Source organism: Neodiprion fabricii, chromosome 2, assembly GCF_021155785.1.
Source record: "Neodiprion fabricii isolate iyNeoFabr1 chromosome 2, iyNeoFabr1.1, whole genome shotgun sequence".
Taxonomy (NCBI): domain Eukaryota; kingdom Metazoa; phylum Arthropoda; class Insecta; order Hymenoptera; family Diprionidae; genus Neodiprion; species Neodiprion fabricii.
The window spans coordinates 41,475,946-41,496,194 of NC_060240.1; the positions used below are offsets into that span (position 1 = coordinate 41,475,946).

The window sequence follows — 20,249 nt, forward strand, 5'->3', positions numbered from 1 at the left end:
CGTCGCACGTGTAATCTCTTACCTCGTACATGAGTTCCATTTGGTGTCTCGTGATGTAGGTGCCGTCGTCGAAGGTCATCGTCGTGTCGGATACCATTTTAGCGACGTGGGTGAGCCAGATTTCGAAGAACCCGACCTTGATCAATATCAGCTGGTCGTCCTGGGTGAGATCGCAGAAGCCGGGTACCCTCTTGGCGAACTCCACGACCCTCTGAACTGACGGCGTTACTCGGGCAGCGAACTGTTGCCACAGCCAAATTCTCTGCGACTCGACCGTTTCCGCTGTCGACGAAGCTGCCTCCGGATCTTCCGGACTCGCCGGCTGAAATACGGGCGGAAAGGACGACGTTAAGCAACGCTGCTCTCTGCATGGGGAGGAAGAGCCTGATTGATGGAAGGGGAGGATTTCGTTACCGGCATGACCATCGGCTTCCGAACGAGTCCTCTGGTCAGTTCCTCCGTGAACCCGCAATGGGCGTGATGGGCCTGAGAAACTGTCAGGATCACGTCGTAAACTGCCAGCTGTTTCGTATCGGCGTCGGACTGATCCGGTTCCACGGCGGCCGGCGGCACCCTGTCGGTCGTCGACGGCGGTGGCTGCGAATTTCCGGTACCCGTTATCGGCTGGACCCCCGTCGTAGTCAGGACAGCGTCGTCCTGGCCTCTGTCGCGCGAACGTTTCGGCACGCGTCCGTATCTCACCGCTGTCGGAACATGGTTGAATGTTAATGGTCGTTATTGTTGATAGGTTTGAAAAATGTGGGCGGACCTCGTTACGAGTAATTCTCAATGACGATCGTGTTGTACGGAGTTATCATTCCAACTCCCGAATGCAATGAGTATAATTTTCTGTAGGTACTCACAATCCCTGGACATCCCTACGGCGAGACACTTCTTGAACCTGCAGTACTGGCAGCGATTACGATTCAGTCTTATCACTAGACATTTGCCGTCCCGAAGACACCTGTATTCGATCTGCTTCTGTATACTTCGTCTGAAGAAGCCCTGAAGCAAAATAAGACATCTATAAGCGGCGTGGAGAAATTTACATTCGAAGTTTGATATAGACGTTATTTTTCTGATCGCGAGATACCACGTCCGGGACTTACATGATTTAACGAGTAATGAATACGGTGTAAAATTAAATTCGACCGCGAGCATTCAAGTATGTTACACCCGAGAGACTGATGTTGTAAAAGTTCGAGGTGATTTGCTCGAAATATCTGAATACGAAAGACTTTACCAATTTCAACTTATCTCAGACGAGAGTGCAGAATAAATAAATATTATTTTTTGCTGTTTCGCTTCGACGAAATAAATAATACCTTACACACTGCGCACATACGTTGTTTACTTGAAAAGGGAGAATTCGTTAGATCAAATTCAGCACGAAGCAGGAACGAGGTTGTACCTCGATATACCGATATACCTCGGGCATCGAACGACTTCGGAAAGAAAATTGTTATGGGAGTAATGACAATTTTAAATCTGGAACGAGAACGATCCTCGACTCGGCACGCGACGTACCTGTAAGAGAACCGATCGACGGCACGTCCGTGAATTTCGCAGCAGGACGAACGCTTGTAATTTTCTCAACGCCAACGGACTTGACGTGACGTGACTCCACCTCTTGGATAATTTGTTCTTATCGTTAGTCGCATCTGTTTGGTGCGACGTTATCAATATATACGCTATACAGCAATGGCCGACTGAAACATGCCAACGAAGGCAGCGAACGGATGGCCGGAGTCGTATTAATGCCACCAATGTGATTTACCATCGTTACCATGTATGATCAATTCATCACGGTCGGTCACTGGTGGAAATTGTCCCATTGGTTATTTTCTAATTTCGTATTTTTCCATTTCACGTCCTAGTGCGGTGGTCTACGTACGAGTCTCTGCGTACACGTTCAGCTAGAATCCATGCCACTTTCATTCCCCTGGCGTCCCAGAGACTTATGCATAATTCAATTTTATTTATCTACCCCTGCAGAGTATGTAAGTACTACCTACGATGCGACGTTGCAGGGACAGCGGCACATGGGTCATGAAAAATGGAACCCCGATATCGCCTCTCTGCAACGTTATTTTATCTTTCCATTCTCTCGATACTGGCTATATACGTACAGACACTATACCTTCCGGTCGCTCCTCCCTTTCCTTCGCAATAATAAAAGTATCGGCAGCCTTGCATACCCTCGACAGAAAAAAGGAAATAACATTTTGCCTCGCTCCCTCACAAGCTGGCGGCCCCTTTTACGAATACATTCTTAATGACTAGGGTACCATAGCAGACCCTAGTCCACTCTGACCAAGTATACCAATCTATTCGCGTTTGACTCGATTGTGGTCCAAAACTTGAAATTCAATATCCGCCCATGTTAGCGGAATGCTTAAAATCTGAAAGAAGCGAATCGGAGAAAATTACGGCGAGAGTCCCACTGGAATTTCGTTTACTCCCGATATCACTTGTTACGGTAGATATACACCACGTATTGAAGAAATCTTGCGAATGACGAATATGCATGTATTGCACGGCGACGCTCTTTTTTTCCATTGGAGGATTACAACGTTTATCACAGTCAAAGATGAGATCGGTAATGTGTGATTTTTAATACGCAGTTGGTGGAGCAAAATAGTGCCGCGGTAGTTGAGCTTGGAACTCTCAGTACAGACTCTCAACTTTGAATAGTGAATCGAAGTGTCGGAAAATTGCAATGTGTCATGATGTTTCAAGTTTTCAACGAAACCTCATTCAAGCGCGTTGGCACACAATGTCAATTGTGTGCGAAGTTGGACCTCACAATAATTAGTGGAAGCTATTTAGAAACGGAAATATTGTAGGAAGCATACGATTTTGAAAAAACGATTTGTGTCCAAATTCCATTACGACGTTGCAGCTTAAGAGTTATTGTGTGAAATAAAAATTTAAAATCATAAAATATTCGAGAGCAATTCTTTCTCGTCTGGCTCAACGGCTGGTATATATGCGCTGAAGTTAGGTTGCGTGAAAAATATCATGTAACTACCCTCAAACAAACATGATAAAATATGGGAAACTTCGGATGGTCAATAAATAAGTTGAGAACTTAGCACGGCGCTGTGTGTATGTGTGATAATAGTTAGAGAAAGTGACATTGAAAAAACACGATTGGCATTCACTAACTTGTTAAGCAATGCACAAATTCGTCTCGTCTGGCTGATTCCTTTGGAAATACTCTATACATTCAGAATTTCGTTCACGATTGAGGACGTGTAATTGACAAAGATTATGGATCGATATTCCAATATAAGTATAATCGACTCAGAATATCTATCGCGTAAAATTATTCGACAAGTCAACGTGCAAAATTAAAATTAATACGAAACGTGTAATATTCGATTGGGTCTCGTTTTATTCGGTACAAGTTTTGCAATTATTCGGGGTTATGAAGGAGGAGGGTATCGGTTGTTTGGAACAAGCACAGGGCACGATCATGAATTGCTGGCAGTCAAAATGTATGCCCGGTAATTGATGCGGCGTTCGCGTTAATTAACGAATTGTATGTACAGTGTGCAAAACAATCCAGCGTTAAACAAACGGGCGGAAAGGTGTATGGGAAGTACCCCCTGACGGCCAATACCCTAGCCAATGTATATCATCACCAATGTACATACGCGAATTACCCACATCCCAACCAATACGGTTACGGTTGGTAGGTATAAACTAAATCAATACGTCGTCTCCCAGCAAAAGGTTATACAAGATGTGGACGAAATATGTGTTGAATCTGTATGCTTTTAGGATGATTTTTTTCATGGAGAGCCGTTCTTGCGATTAATGGTATTAACCCTTCGCCTGCACACTGCTGCCGCGACCCGTTGACTGCATATGGGGGGGATATTTCAAGAATTGCGAACTTTTTGAAAAACAAGGCGGAGACGATTTTTGTAGTAAATTGATTAAACTTTAATTCTGTGCAGTCAGATTTGCAAAAATAAAAAATATAATCGTCGAAAAACGTGCTTGAAGCCGACCGTACGGCACAGCGCTATTTGAATTAGTACAAAGAAAAATTTGGGATCAAAATGATCACGTATGCAGGCGAAGGGTTAACGTCAACGCGCACTATGCGAAAGCGAAGCGAAACGAATCTTTATCGGAAGTGGAACGAAGGTTTTATAAACGATCGAGATTATTTGAATGATAAATTACTGCAATCCCGATCGTTTGCAGAACCTTTAGTCCACTTCCGATAAATTGGGGTAACTTCGTCTTGCTTCCGATACCTTCCGACGGCTTCGTCCTTCTCTCCGCTTCGGCATGGTGCGCGTTAACTACCGTTGTCACACCACTTCTGCATGCGGCTGGGCGTGTGCTATTAGAAAAGGCAAAGTAGTAACAACCGTCGTGACCAGCCGCTGCCTGGCGCCCGTGAATCGGTGATAGAGGCGAGCACAGAGTCGGCTGAGACAAGTAGAGAAGCCGGCGTGGGAATCAGCCGCTTCGAGTAGAAAACCCGGCGTGCGGTCAGGCGCGCGCGTCACTCTCGCAAACGCGTTGACGCCTTTGGCGGAAAAGGAGAATAGAGACCAGAAAATAGATGAGAAATACGGAGAGGAAAATTTTCTGACGGCTGTCAACGTTGCTGACCACGATATACGATGATTTTTCCCCATGTTGTAAGTACGAGGTTCCACTTTTCGTGATCTCATCCGTAGGATATTGGACGGAAACGTACCGGAATAATAAACGATTGGGAAAATTGATATGTTGCTTTTGTGGTTTATTCCAATTTCACGTGAAGGGCCCGCGGCGACGATTCATTATAATTTTCCTCGATACACGCGCCACTCGTGGCTTAGACTTGAAATTCTGTAGCCAACCGGATTCGCAGAGTTAAACTATAATTCACCGTTATACGGCCGGCTCAGCCGCAAGGCTTCCCTATTCCAACTTTGACTGAGACGACTGAAGCAGGCTCGATCACCGGATTCTGTACTTTGAATTCCTTTTAGATTACTTTTCCACGAGTCTTGTCGTATGCTTGAGAATGGATTTTGGCATTCTACCCTCTGTTCGGAATCACTTACTTACGTACATTTGATTTCTGTATTTTTATGTACACGAAAGTGGATAATGGATAATCGTTCAATCTTCACGAGAAAATTACAGCCGCGGTGATTTTTGCCAACATAGTGATTGTCCGTCGAAATAAAGAATCGTAAATGGCAAAATTGCAGGCTAAAATGCGCTCTGCTTTTTTCTCGATGCGAAAGAACACCCTCGGTACGTACGAGGGCGCTAATATCTCGCAATGGGTGACAAAATAGGTTACACACAGACATGCACCTATGTAAGCAAACTCGGATCGGTCGATTGATTTCTCATCGCTAATGGTGCTTACCTTGCAACCTTCGCAGCTGGTAACTCCGTAGTGGTAACCGCTGGCCTTGTCACCGCAAACTTTACAGGGTACAAAACTTTTCGCTGGAGTCGAGCTGTTGGAGTCCGCCGCGGCGTAAAGTTGTTCTGTAACAAAAATAAAGCATTACGATTTTGTTCTTTCTACTAAATCGGTCAGTAAAATAAATTATTAGTTATGCCATCGTATATCAAGATAAAGAACAGTATCGATTCACCTCATCGTTACAGAAATAAGTTTGAAGATCGTAAAGTCTAGAGATAAAATGTGAACAACAATACCGTGAAATTCATTTATATCAAATTATAACAGAACGAGAAATATATTGCTAAACAAATGACAAATTTTATGCTTATCGTTAGTGGGATCATATTACGCTAACGTTACGAAATTCAAACCCGCCATTATTTTTCACGTGGATTACCGTAAAAAAGAAATGGGATTCTCGAGGCGCGAATATTGCTCTTGAGAAAATTGCAACAATCATCGCGTGTCTCACGTGTGCCACCTGTGAGCTTGACGGTCGATTCCGTGAATGCAACGCTCGGTGCATTCATAATACAGAAGAAGGGCAAGGCAACGGGAGCCCTGTCAATGAGCGTGTATATGTATAACGGCATTGGCTCGCGTCACCGTTAGGGCGAGGTATACGTACAAAGGAGAAAAGATGGCGGGATAGAAAACGATTGCAACAGGAAGACGAGAAGATGGAAGAAAAAAGAAGAAAAAAAACTTGGCAAACTAGGAAAAAGAGAAGACGATCGTGGCGAAGGGACCGTTCAGCGTCTCCCAAAGGTCTGAAAACTCGACCTCCGACCGGTCTGACTTGCTCGAGCCCCCACAAATATGCTTACATCCCCGAAGGGGGGGGGGGGGGGGGGGAGAGTAGATTGCCTCATCGCGCCGGATCGCAGTTGCAATAGTACTTAACTGCGCAAATATAACAGTTAGAGAAAAGAAAACTGGAGGCCTTATACGTAAAGAGATGGAAGGAGGGGTGGATAAGAAAAACGCAAAACGCACACGCCTTTGTCAGCAATACCGTTTCAACGCTCAGCGGTTACACAGTTTTATTTTACTCAAGACCGGGAAGTTTTCGATTTCTCGGAAACGTGGTCTTTCCTTCGGTCACACCCTCTGCAGCTTGAGAGACAAAGCGAGCCGAGGTATTCGCTCCTTCGTTAATGACTCGCTAACGAGCTGGGGCCTGGCGTGGCGTCTTCGCTTCGTGTATAGCGTTTGCGCCTGTACTTTGTAGTTAAGAATCATTAGCGGCGACAAGTACCGCGGTATTATAATGCAACCCAATATTTTTCCTGAACCTTTTTGCACGTGAAACTTGTCGTTCGTCGACGATGTACCGCTAATTCTCTTGTTCGTCGTACTTGTCGAGGAACAATTTCCCGTCAGCAGAATAGATCACGGAGCGTTCCTCGGCCTTTCATAGTTCTGATAATCGTGCGGAGGTTTCCACGCCGCCGCGTCAGAAGCAGTTTCCAAACCGTAGTGAATCCTCCTCTTGCTTCTCCTCCTTGTTCCATATCTAAAAACAAGACTGCGAGATGTCATCCACCGCGAGCTTGTCCTGTCACTCGTCAATCTCGGAGAATTCCATGATTCGATGAGAGCTTTTTCTAGTTTCCCGGAGTCTGTGAACCCGTCCTCGACGTGTATACCTCGGGTATACAAAAAACCGCCGTTACTTCAGCGAGATTCTCAGACGGAAAGACGACGCCGGTATAAGCGAGGAAATCCATAAAGAGGCATCGTCGCTGCTGCAGCCGTTCACTGCTCGGGTCTGCGGGCTTTCGTACGATTCATCTCGAGGATGACTCTGGTAATTGGTAGTAGGATCCGCGGCTCGGTAAAACTCGACCAATTACCTTATATGATGCATTTATCAACGTAGATTTTCCGTCAACTCTCCTACCGTATACCGATTGAGCGATCATTCGCAGCACGAATACCAATTGTAAAATCCCATCTAATGTATAACTAAATTGATGGCTTCCTTCGTACAGTCGTTTTTCGCTGAACGCAATCTTTGAGTAGAAAAGCGGAAGCTTAGTGCTTCTAAGGTAAAAAAAAAAAAAATTTCAGCAAATAATTCTGTCCTGAAATCTGCTCGTTGATCGCGTAAAAAGGATCGGTCGCTGCAGTGATTCTGCAAATGCAACTAAACGCTTTACGCGTTTTGCGGCATCTGCAAAATTTGGACCAACATAGGGAAACGTTCCTTTTGCTCATGATTATACAATAGTAAGAATAATTCATTCTTCAGCTTATTCACGTTGTAGGCAGGAAGTTTCGAAGATAAGGTTCCGCACGGCAATTTGCAATACCGCGAGGAAATTGCAATACTCAAAATGGATATTCCTGAGGCTACGTCACGTACCTATCCGAGAAGAGAACGATGGTTGTACAGCTTTTCTTTCGTCTTCGCGTTACGCCTGATGGGTTTCCAGAATGAGGTCTATATTATACACACCGGGCAAGGTAAATTCCGGGTAAGCCGGGTGCTGAACTTGTTTTCCAAAGTGCTTCAAGCTTCTCCCCCCATTTACGGCTCGCCCATCTAGCGGAGGGTCGCTCGCAGCCTTCGCGAGGTAAAGCCGACTTCGCCGCGTCCCGGCCTCCCCGACGAACTGGGTCATAACGCTCGAGTCGAGTATACCCCCGACTCCTCCTATTTTCATCCCCGATTTCGTACGTATGTTTACTTCTCGCCTGTCCCGCTCTCCGGGACGCTCGTGAAAATATGACGAGCTCGATTACTGTGGCAGTAAATTGCATTTAACTGGGCTCCGCCTGCGTGTGGCGAGGAAAGCGGACGACTGCCTCCCTTGATTTCCGGGACGCGTTTTCCCAGGGGAGCCGAGTCGTGACGGGATCGCGGCTCGGTACAGTGCTGTATTTACATGGCCGCGATGGGCTCGAAGCCGAGGCCAAATGCTCCGTGAAGTATTTCCACGTGATCGGTTGCCAAGTTGGAGATACTGTCTCGTCGATTTGACGGGGATAGCATAGCGTCGAAAAATGAGTACAGAGTAGCCAAGCCAGAAACGTAAATGGAAAATAGGCACGCACGAGATATAGTAAAGTAATAAATGATCAGGAGATTGGACGGAAAGTGTCGTGTAGTATAGGCACGCGAGCAATGGCGGCGTGGAAAATGGTTGATTTACCATCCATTTTCACCCGTGGAATATAGAATGAAAAGCCGACGTCATTCCCGCACGTACTCGTTTCGCCATTTCTGCCCCTCTCTGTCTTTTTCGCACGAATACGGATACGTGCCCGCATCTCTTTTTCCCTCTTTCCCTCTGTTTAATGCATATTCAATGTCCTCGCCGTTCCACCGTATGACATGCCTCCCTTTCCTCCCGCTTCCAGTCCTCTGATCAGCACTCTACCTTCCCGTTTTGCACGCTTATTTTCACTCCAGCCCTCTCGTGTGCGAATTCACGCTGTTCATGCCGCCGATCCTAAATTCAATTAAATCGTCAGTTATACAATTGATTAATCGTTACAGCGCGATCATGCACCGCAGCGGTTCAAATCACTCGATCAGGACTGTTCGAAGGAACAAATTTCGCCGAGATTATCACATCTGTCTGATTGTTAGACATGCTGTAGGTATACGCGAGACGTATAAGACACGATGATTTGACCACCGAAGGAAGAGTATGGCTCGTTACCTCGTTATTTTTGTCACCTCAAAATCAGCCTGCAGCTTATTCTCCAGAATGAAGACCGCAGGATTCTCGCATTTATAACTTTGAGGCGGGAGTTCGCTACAGACGAAGTTACGTTCCTTGTCTTCGGTAGTGTGGACGTAAAACTTTTTACGATCTCTGGACTGACCTTAATGGAGGAGAGAACGTTGTAGAAGCTTCAGCGAAAGCTGTCGGATTCTTTCTCTGAGGTATAAAACTGCATAATCATGCATACGTTTAGAGAAATCAATCTTCCAAGAATCGTCCAGTAAACTGTCAAAGCGTTCGAAAACATCGCTTCTATGAAAAGGTAAAGGAGATTGTACGTACGCACAATTTCTGTCTTAAATGCAGCTATTGGAATAAATATTACCGTCTACATAAGATAATTGCGAAACGCAAAACTAGGGTCTTCGGCAAATTTGCTATACATCACCGTATTTTCCACCTCGCGTAAGACGTAAAATAGAGTCGTAAACGATGCAAAGGTGTAGGACTGTAGATTGCTGGTGGCGGTGGAGACGGGAAATTTCTTTTCATATTTTTGTCTTAAGAATCGTGAAATACTATTGTTTGAAGAGTCAACTTGTATAAAAGTATACTTACCCAAATCTTCGATCAAATTTTTCAACGGGCTAGAATGGCCGCCAACATGCCGTTCGATATTTCAAACTGAACGGTGGGAAGACCCGGATACAAACGAATAATGGCAGAATTCGTATTCTTTGGAAATTCAGTGACACAATACACGATGTGCTTGAATTTTAGTAACACGGTAGATTCTGGCTAAACTGAACTAATATGGTTCCACCTTAGCTCGGATAATCGAAAAACTCAGATAATAGAGAATAAGGATATAACGATACATTTATGAATGATAACGCGTAGAAATTATAGACTTTGTTATGAGTGAAGAGACTTACGTGGTTACATCAACTCAAATATCCTGAAAACCAACTTGAATTGCAATTATATATATTTAATAATAATCAAGAAAAACAGGTCACGAAAGCAAAGCAAAGACGAACTCGGACAAAATCGGCACCGACAAGCGAGGCTCTACTGTACCGATTGCTAGCTCAAAGTATTAATTCGTACCGGCGCAAAATACCAATGTCAAAAGAGGAAAGAAAAAAAATTCATTAATATTTTCACCCATTCCGGTTAGCTCATCTCAAATATGTACGCTGGATAAATCGTTTGGTTTCTAGCATATCACAGTTTTGCAGGCTTATCGCGATGTTTACCCTTCATCTACCGAAACAATCGAATGAATTATTCACTATTGTATTATTGAAAGGCTCAGCTTACGACTTTCGACAGCGAAGCACTGCGCAAATTTACTCGCAAGATCAGTGCTTCTGGAAAATTGCATCTTAAGACGGAGGATTGCGAGAAGAGTCATTTGCGAAATAGTGGAAGTGTTTTGTCCCGTGAGTAAACACGCCCGACTGAACCCGTAGTAGTTACAGGGCATGGTCTGGTGAGATTCTACCTTTTGTAAAGTCTACAGCACCGCAATATGGCTCGCAGAGTTCGTAGATAACGCACGTAGTCCGACGCACAGAAAGACCCTCCGGGACCACGGCTCTTCTCCCTTCCGCCTCTAAGCGCCGTACGACTTGGGTATCACTTAGCATGCTATTAATAAACGCGGTTTGCTCTATTTACATATTATTAACTCGATAACAGCGAGGGCGGCAAATCGTATAGTACGTGGTAGGTCCGGAGGAGGAGCGCTTCTGCGGCCTAACGAGTCGGCCGTGCTAAATTACTGGGTTTTTTTTATTAAGTGAACCAAGTGTCTAGCAGTGGGAGCTGGATGGCAACCGTTTTGTGTCTCGGTAAAGAATAAGAAATTGCAAAATAACGAAGGAACCGAAAAAGTGAGTCAAACGCTCTGAATGTGAATCAATCGTCAGTGTACTACTGAAGAAACTCAGTGTACGCACTCTGAGAATCAGCGAATTTTCACCGAATCGAATTTAGAGAGAAGTGAATATACCGACGAGCGTAAAAAAGGGGTTGGAAAAAAAAACTTACAATCAGATGCGAAAGAATTAACTGATGGTGTAAAGAAGCATGGGCCAAGGCACGGTAGTCAGGAATGACGTGTACCGTCTAGTGCCCCACGAAGGAGTCAGAGCGTCGCAATTGTCCTTGGGCAGTCGAGCGTGTCTCTGTTCTACGCAAGTTCAAGTGAACCACTGCAATGTCAAGACGCAAGCGTCGGCAAAAGCATATAATCTTCAGACTTCGTCTTGACAGGAGCCTAGATTCCCGCATACGTAGAGTCCGCATTCTACCATTCCACGTATTCCAAGTCGGCTGCACCAATATCCGATTAGGCCTACAGTACACCGCACACCGCACACCGAGCATACACGGTTTAACCTATAAAGTTAGCGATTACTTTCCAACGATAAGTATACCTATCCGCATGCCACACCGACATAGTTTTTAAAGAAATATTGCGGTGTGGCAGGAATAAAGCTAGCACAAAGTATGCAATCGTTACTGGTGAGAAATCAGAGCATCATTTGGTTGAGTGAACCGTTTTGACGAACGTTCTGTAAGCAGCCGATTCCAGGAGTTCTCTCTTATCACAGCCCCGAATCCGGTTACTCAGCGGTTTTCCTTACGCACGGGCATTTTTTCGCTGTATCGTCACGGGCTCAGCTTTGTGGATTTTCTTTCCATTTGCATATTGTTTGCCGTTTTCCATTTAGTCTGCAGGCGATGGGTGTACCGCGGAGCAACGACACTGACATCGTGAGAATTGCGAGCGTAATGGTAGCCCATTATGATAATAAACACTTCTGGACTTAGAATCAGGGATACCTGCCATGGCGAGGCCAATTGACCTGCACCGCAAACCGTGTATCGCGCAGCAATTTCAACAGCCCTGTAGACCAAGCCACTGGAATTTCGACGTATAAATTATACCTATGTTACTCAGTTTACGGGTACATGTGCAGACTTAGACTCGCCTCGACTAGACCACCAGCTCCGTCAACGTCCCGCAATGCCCGGTGCGCTACCATTGCGTATCTGACGCACGCCGCACGCAACGCGTAGCATATTTTAGAATTATCTAAGAGCTCTGCGAAGAAAACATGTGCATAACATATTACGGCGATATTAAGTGCCCGAATAGGCAGGTTCGACTCTGCGGTACCTGGCCCCATCTTGGATCGACCCCCAAGTCTAGAACCAGCTGGCCGGTGGCGCTTCGATATCGAGGATTTGAAATCTCCACCGAATTGGCTATGACTGAACGATGAGATCCAAGATGTGGAAACTCGATGCCTCTTTCCTTCCGTCGCAGTTAGGGTCTGGGAGGAACTTGTTTGCACTCGTGCCAAGAAAGTAGTAACTTGAGGTTACCGACTAGGTCCGCCGTGACGACGGGAGGTCGCATAGTGAAGGTCGAGCGAGGAACGGGCAGCATCGAACACCCCTTGTTTACAAGGAAGCCTAGCCTCGTCACCGTATATATTTACTTAGGTCACCGCATTCGCATTCACTAAGCGTTTGTTCGATCCTCCTTTCCCCCGTTCCTCCGCTCCCCCGATCCTACGCGCAAAGTGCAGTGTGCGAGTGTGCCTCTAGTGCCGAGACGTGTCGGCATCCGTACCCTCCTGGAACACTGTGCCAGGAAGGCCGCACCCTTCTTTATTAAGTACCTACCTACCGTCCGCACGAGGAGCCGAGCGCAATCTAGGTTTCCTCTCTGGCCATTCCTTTCGCTTTTATTTATCTTTCAGTTTGATACACCATCCGAACGGCACCCTGGCGCTACTTGCGATTTGATTGTTTTCCTCGCACAATTACAATCCAATATCGTACGTTGTCCGCGTATCGATCATATGATGTAAGTCATCTCATATTGAAATAACGTAATTGCATTCGCAAGTACAGATTGCTATTGTCAAGGATTTACCAAAGAATCAGTGGCACAGAATGACGTGCAAAACCACCGAACAAAGTATCAGAGTTCCTTCTTAGCGCAGCAGCTGTACCGTCGACCAAACGACGTTGGATTAGTTTTGCAAGAAGCGGTGTAAAAATTATACAGCAAAACCCGCAGCTTGTCAGTCGCTAGGCGCACGTACGGTGTGAGTTTGTCGGACGTCTAATTGTAGGATAGTTTTGCGATCAAGAGTCTGGAATAGGACAGGTATCCGCGTATAGAGGCGGAACGCTGCACCGAGAGTATAATTTATGATTACGTTTACTCGCGCGTTGCTCCTTCGCGGAGACTTTCCCAATGCACTTTCTAGCCTCCGTCACCCACCCATGCAGCTTATCCGCGCCTATCTATTTATCTATCCATCTATCCGTCTATCTATCTACCCTGTTAGCCGCGGCACAGGCCTACGTATGCCTCGACGTAACTTATAGCTCCGATATATTACGATCGCCCGGACTGGTTCTACCTATAGGTATTTAACATTATACCTATGTGTACGCCTGTCTCCGCACGTAGGTATACTTACTCTTTGCTTATTTGTACCCGGGTTCGTTCGTTCCCGAGCTTAATTGCAACGCGAGGCGAACATGTTGCCTAGATCCTACACCCACACGCGCAGGCACTTTCGCAAAAGCTAGTACGTACAAGTGGCGGATGCATTGGTTCTCTGCGCGCGAAGGAGGAGAAATCACGTATGTGCACCTCTCGACGCGCATGGCTACAGTCGGATGTGTTCAACCTGCTTGTCACCGCCGCGCACGTTGCAGGACGGATCAAAACGCGATCATGGGGAGATTATTACCCTCGGGTCACGGAAGACGTCGGCATAAAATTCTGCGGACGGTGTAACCTGCAGCGAGGGCTTGTAGCGAAACAGGTGTTACGTGATGAAACACGGAAACGTCCGCGTAACGAGTCGAGCCTGCGAGCGGTGCTAGTTATAGGCGTCGGTGTTGCACTTACTGTACACCTTCGGCCGCGTGTAATTGACTATTAATACTCGGTCCCCGGGGAGGTTTCGAACTCTCCTTCTTGTAGCACATTCCTCCGGAGTGCTCGGTCCTTTCTGCTTTCTTAGCTGTCCGTCCGCTCGCTTCGATCGAAGAAATTCAGACAACGGCGAACGGGCGCGGATCCGTCGGTTGGTAGACACCAAACAACTCGACGCATCGTGGACGTGGAAAAAGAGTTAGGCACGCATCGGAATGATTAACCCGAAGCGATAACGGCACACGCACGGCACGGCACGACACGGCGCGAAGCGACACGGCACCGGACGGTCTAGTGCGGAGGGTACGATTCTCGGGATACAAAAACCGCAGGGAAAAATGGAGCGGAAGGGAAATGGAATAAAAGAGCGTATGAAGAAGATTCGCATCGCGGTTCTTTTGTGCTCGGGAGCTGCAGGGTTCCCCTCCGCTCTGCTTGTTCAACAACGCCGAGCCTCGAGCCCGCGGGCGTCGACCTCCGCCAGCCCGGGACTAAATTCTCATTCGTCGCAAGACGTATTCGGATTCGATTAGCGAGATTCGCCTTTCGTTTTTCATTTGGTGGCAGAAAAATCTCTGAAGTAGGCGGAGACGGAGGAGGATGGTTAATGTGCAGCTAAAAACGTAAGGAATGCGTAAGCGGTGGTCAAAACTTGGAAGGATCAATGTTTGGAATGGAAGATATATCGAGATTTCAAGTATGCGAAATCAAGATTTCGAACAATTCGTATTTGAAATTTTGATATATCGGTCATTCCAAATATTGATCCTTCCAAGTTTTTACCCCCGCCCGAATGCACCATGGAACGAACATCGCCGCTGCGCGATAAGTCGTTCATTTTCATGCTGAAACTAGGTGTATTATATCACCAGCAATGCGGGGACGTGCGATGAGATGAGGCCAAGCATAATTTTCCGTAGGTATATAATATTCACCGTAAGGCTATCGGCGTTATTAATCTGTAGCCTTGTATCCACCGTGGCAGACACGTGAGAAAAAGTTACGAGAGATACATAGTCGAGTTCATTGCCACGGTTATACCTACACGTATAACGCATGTAACGCGTTGTTGTGCAACTCTTTAATTACGTCTGAATTAATTGGATGATTGTGAGCCGACTAATTAGGGCCAGGCAGTGATCCCCACGTGGAAAAATTATCATACGTGAATATCCGGATGAAACCGTTCATTCCGATCCGTACAATCACGGACCTGATTCCCTTAAATTATTTGGTACGATCGCGCACGAAACAATACAAGGGAATCAGATCCATGGGCATCCCTCATCCAGCGCTGATCGAGTTGGCAATAACAATTGCCAGGAAACATAGACGGAAGTGCAACGTAGCCTCTCGGCATTTCAACGTTCGTATACCGGGCGCAGCTTTTAGCGAGTTGAATGCGGGGATGTAGGTAGGTACTGTCGGTTTTTATGAGCAGCACCGGAGGAGCTGCGGAAGACCGGCGGAGTATCTCGGCGGACGGACGGACAGACGGACAGTCGAACGCTTATGCATAATTCATAATGGCAAGGTAAGACGCAACGTAACAACCACGGGAACACCGCCCTCTCCCTCTTTCCCTTCCTCTCCGACCTCTCTCTCTCTCTCTCTCTCTCTCTCTCTCTCTCTCTCTCTCTCTCTCATTCTTCCGGGCAATTATACCCATTATCGGAAAAGTTTGAAACTGAGAAAATAATGCAACGGTGCCCGACGAACCATCGTCAACGTTGTCATTACGCTCCGGTTACCGTCGTATCTTTCCGAGCTACCTTTCACGTCGCCGTCGAAGAAGCATGTATAAATGATTTCAACCAACTGTATTCCAAAGGCGCGCTAATCGCCGTAGGGGATATATACTTTTAACTTTTGACGTTCATCTCTTTATCTATGCTTCTACGTAATACGTTTTTTATCCCACGTCTATCTTATTTTCGTCCTCTGTTTCGCATGTGAAAGGAAGCTATCATCCGCCTCGTTTATGCAATAAGTCGTCGAAAAAATTGAAGAAAAATTTGTTTCCCCGATCTATTGACAATGAGAAAATGAGATTCGGAGCCAATTACTCCTTGGATCTGTCATCTGACTGGCGGCGTGTTTGCGTTATTAAAGTCCCCTCTCGAATATATAAAGCCTGTACGATCTACATTATTATCATTTGTTGAAACTTCTCTCGACCTTAACCGAAAATGCGAGCATTTCCCCTTCGGGCCCGGAGGCGAAGCAACTTCCGAAGGAGCTTCGTTATCTTCTACTTATATCAATGCTTCAGAGATCAAGGAAAGCGTTTTCGTCAGGCAAGATGTGGGAAGATTGACATAATTCGATTATGACCCAATGGGCTGAGAATTTTCTACTTTTTCACGGTCCGGGAATATTTGGCAAATTGAGTAATCGAAATAAACGTAAAAAAAAATGTTTTTTTTTCACTTTTCTCAATTTCATCCTATTTCATCGATCGATAATAAATCAACTCCATTCTACACAGGTCTCGTTGCACGAATAATTCAACTCCAAGGGAAACTTTACTCGCAAAATTAAATTGTAATCTCGTTTCATTTATCATAAATATAATCTTACTTACAAAGTGTTGATACTAAATAAGTGAAAGATAAATGAATGTTTCCACTTGAAATTGAAAAATATTTCGAATGAAACTATAAATTATCAAAAAACTTTTCTGCTATTAAGACTAAATATTGAAATTTACAAAATTTCGGTTTCACATGCAGCGTTTGTAAAAAATACGAGATAATCGATTAATCGCTTAATTTTTACCGATCCAGTCGATTAGTTTTTTGGATTCGATTAATAGATGCATCGATGATTTTTAGCTGATTGTGAGTGGCCGTCGCTATCAGTTCGCGCGATTCTGGGATTGCAGCATCCTTTTCGGCAGCATTAGAACCGGCAGGCTTGCAGCGAATCTGTAATATGCATCCGTAGTTACAATGCTGATATAATATGGGCATATCTTCAGCATCGTGGCGATGCATCGTCGAGGGTTCGGAACGGCTAGAAACCGCGAGGCCGGCGGTTGCGGCTCTACCGGGACGCGGATCGTGTATACCCGTAAATCTCTCGCAGATCCTAAATCTATAAATTTACGCAGCTTTCTACACACGATCCTAGATATATGGAACGCATACACGATATTGCTGATCCGCATGGACGAGGCTGAAGATTTCGAGGTGTCCGTTATAACGCTGCATGGAGATATTCATCGAGCGATTCAAATTCGTACAAGATTATACATACCCGTGCAACTCCAGCGCGCACTACAAGCATGCTGCGGGAGTTAATTAAACTTCACACTCGTCACGATAAATCATGAAATAACACTCAAACCCGTTTCCTTAGAGATAAAACTAAACACGCGTAACTCTCACGAACGTGAATAATTTTATTCAGTTTGCGGGGGATCCTTTTATACACGCCTATCCTCGAAGTTTATCGATTATATATACCATATATATATATATATATATATATATATATATTGTTACCTAGATGTATCATCTGTAGCATCAACCTCGCAGAAAAACAACTTGAGTCTTCTCAATCTGCGGATATAAAAAATTTATGCCGCGGAACACTGATAAATCAAACGTTTCACCGAAACATTGTTACTGTTATTATTATTAAAATAAATTTTTTACTTGGGAATACGGAAATTGTCATCTTTTATGCCTCATTCGAGAAAACACGTTCTGAAGGGAAGTTTGTTGACAAACTTCTCTTCGATTTAGATCCTAGAATCTAGAATTTTCAGTACAGAGCATCATCTGAATTAATTGAAACGGCTACTGTGACCTGCGTTATTCATGCGGCATAGAATTCGCCGAGGTGACGTGTGTGTGCGATTTGGGTCATTGCTCTGTCGTAGAAAAATATGCGTTATACATGTATGCACGTATATGTATATTGTACACACACACGCGCGTATAGACACGTAGACATGTGTTCGCGTACGTGTTTCCCAAACGTGAGCTGAAGATCGAGCAGCAGTAACCGCTTGCTACACGTCTTACTGACGAAATTTTTTAAGCTGTATAATTGACGATGACTCAAAAAATGAGACAAGTAATTAAATAAATATACGTTAGAGATTAGGCGTCTACAACCGTCGCGACTGAATAAATCGTAAATTTTGCCCCCCTGCCCCCGGCTCTCTTCCTCCTTCGGTTGTCGTCTTGTTATTAGAGACAGCACCGCTTAAGTAAGATGGCGGCGGCTGGGAGGTAACGGTAATTCGAAGGTGAATGCTCTAGCAAATTGCGAATCACAACAGACGAACGCTGCGCCAACACTCGGCTGGGCCAAGAAAAGCCGAGCCAACAAAACCGAACCGAACCGAAACAAACCCTACCTTAAATTACCATACATTATCTCATCTGCGAAATTGTATGTGAGTATGTGGATAATGTTTCAAACTCTCGTTGAAGAGTCGCCGTAAATACGTATCGGTGATTGCTGACAAAGTTATAAATACCTTCTTTCTACGCTGGCGATAATTTTTCTCTGTACGTCGACTGTCGCCGGATCCTCGCTACTGCGTCTATTAAAAAAAGTTACATGCTGTTTGGTAGGGGTGACCAGCTTTCGAAATCGGATTAAATCTGTCGAATTCTCGTACAAATTTCGCGTTTTTTTGCAAATAAGCTATTTCACATGCAGCCAAAAATACCGAGAAGACGGCAATATATGTACATGATGTGCGCGGAATGGGATAACCACGAACGAAGAAATTTATTGGTGTACATCGGCGAATTTTTACGCCGCAGAAACACAACGAGAAATATCGGTGTCAACGATCTCCAAACGAGTTCGACATTCCAACGCGTTCAAACTTGCGTAGAGTGTAAACAGCCGCAACATAATCGGTTGGTCATCCTACCGAACGAGAAAGGATCGAAATAATTTCGACGCAATTGCGGCATCGTGAGTGAACTAAGTTTGTTTTTTTTTTTTTTTGCAACACTAGCTTGGAAACTTCCATTTTCGAAGCCTGTGGGACGTGCGTAAAGTAACATATTTCTTAACAGTGGAAAAATATAAATTTACGGCTTGTATCAGCGCATGCGCACTCTGGAATGACTGCGTTGTTTTTTTTGCCAGTACCGAACTGTCAGTGACGCCATTGTGCGTGATCTCGGTTACCTGATTTCAATTTTACCCGCCGCCAGTGGCATCTTCGGTGTTTTCAAAATCGAACTCTCGTCAACGGAAATTCTGAAAAACATCAAGATGGGTGACATCTGACTCGTACGATTACAGCGCCAGCCTTCGGCTTGAACCAGAAGGCACACCTATTCGGATATCGCTTACTTTCCACACTTGTCGCACGATTATAGGTATTTATACCGTTGATTGCTCTTCAACGAAAGAACGAAATGTCGAGTACTGTACCCAAAGTCAAGTGCCGGGCCCTATCATAGGTTCAACCGAAAAGACCTCGATCGGCAGTACATATAATATCAGGTCCGTTGGTGTTGCTGGTGACAATGAGCACAGCTGCTGTCAAACTCGTCGAACTGATTCTACCGGTTCTCAATGACACTCCTTGCCGGTCCTCGTATTATGCCCAAGCGTGTAACGGTATATATGTCAACTTACGTAAGGAGCTTACGATATCGCGGCATGGGAAAATGTGTTCGGATCCCCGGACCATAACGTTGCTGGCGCAGGACTTGCATCGGGATTCTGAGGCTCAGGAGTCGCGCAATTTCACTCCCGCCGCAGCTCGAAGATCTATATCAGTGAGAAAGGATATTAATCCTGGGACCCCCGCGTAACAGACGCACTTTCTATTCCCGGGGGTTCACGAGGGTCGTGCAAGTGACTCGACACGCTCGCGTTGATAAACGCTATGCCTATAATCGTCGAAGTGTCTGCATCTGGCAAGCTAATGCTCGAATCCCTGGAAGGCGAGGAACTGCAACAGTCTGCGTACCGCGTTGTGCATCTTGCCAAGACCAGGCTTGCCGTTTTTACGCAAAGCTGCAACAGCGATCCTGCTGACAGGAGAAAACGAAGCGCGGGGCTATGTGGAACGCTTTCTATCGCAGGCAGCGGCGCACGGGCAAATGACAGAAAAAGTGAAGCGTGCAAAAGGAGCTTCGAGATTAAAACTGAAATAAAGCTTTGCCATATTTAGCCCCTA

The 20,249-nt window shown here is 45.4% G+C and overlaps 1 protein-coding gene across 2 annotated transcripts in view; it reads right to left on the minus strand.

Annotated features, from left to right (window-relative positions):
* The window catches only part of LOC124176980 (ecdysone-induced protein 78C), a 53,732-nt gene that overhangs the window by 7,646 nt on the left and 25,837 nt on the right, over window positions 1-20,249 (minus strand). For both annotated transcript variants that reach the window (XM_046558942.1, XM_046558941.1), the window contains 4 exons: window positions 5,390-5,514; window positions 864-1,005; window positions 415-704; window positions 23-322 (listed from right to left, as the gene is read on the minus strand). In XM_046558942.1, the coding sequence (XP_046414898.1) occupies window positions 23-322; window positions 415-704; window positions 864-1,005; window positions 5,390-5,514 (857 nt within the window). The remainder of the gene's footprint in view (window positions 1-22; window positions 323-414; window positions 705-863; window positions 1,006-5,389; window positions 5,515-20,249) is intronic.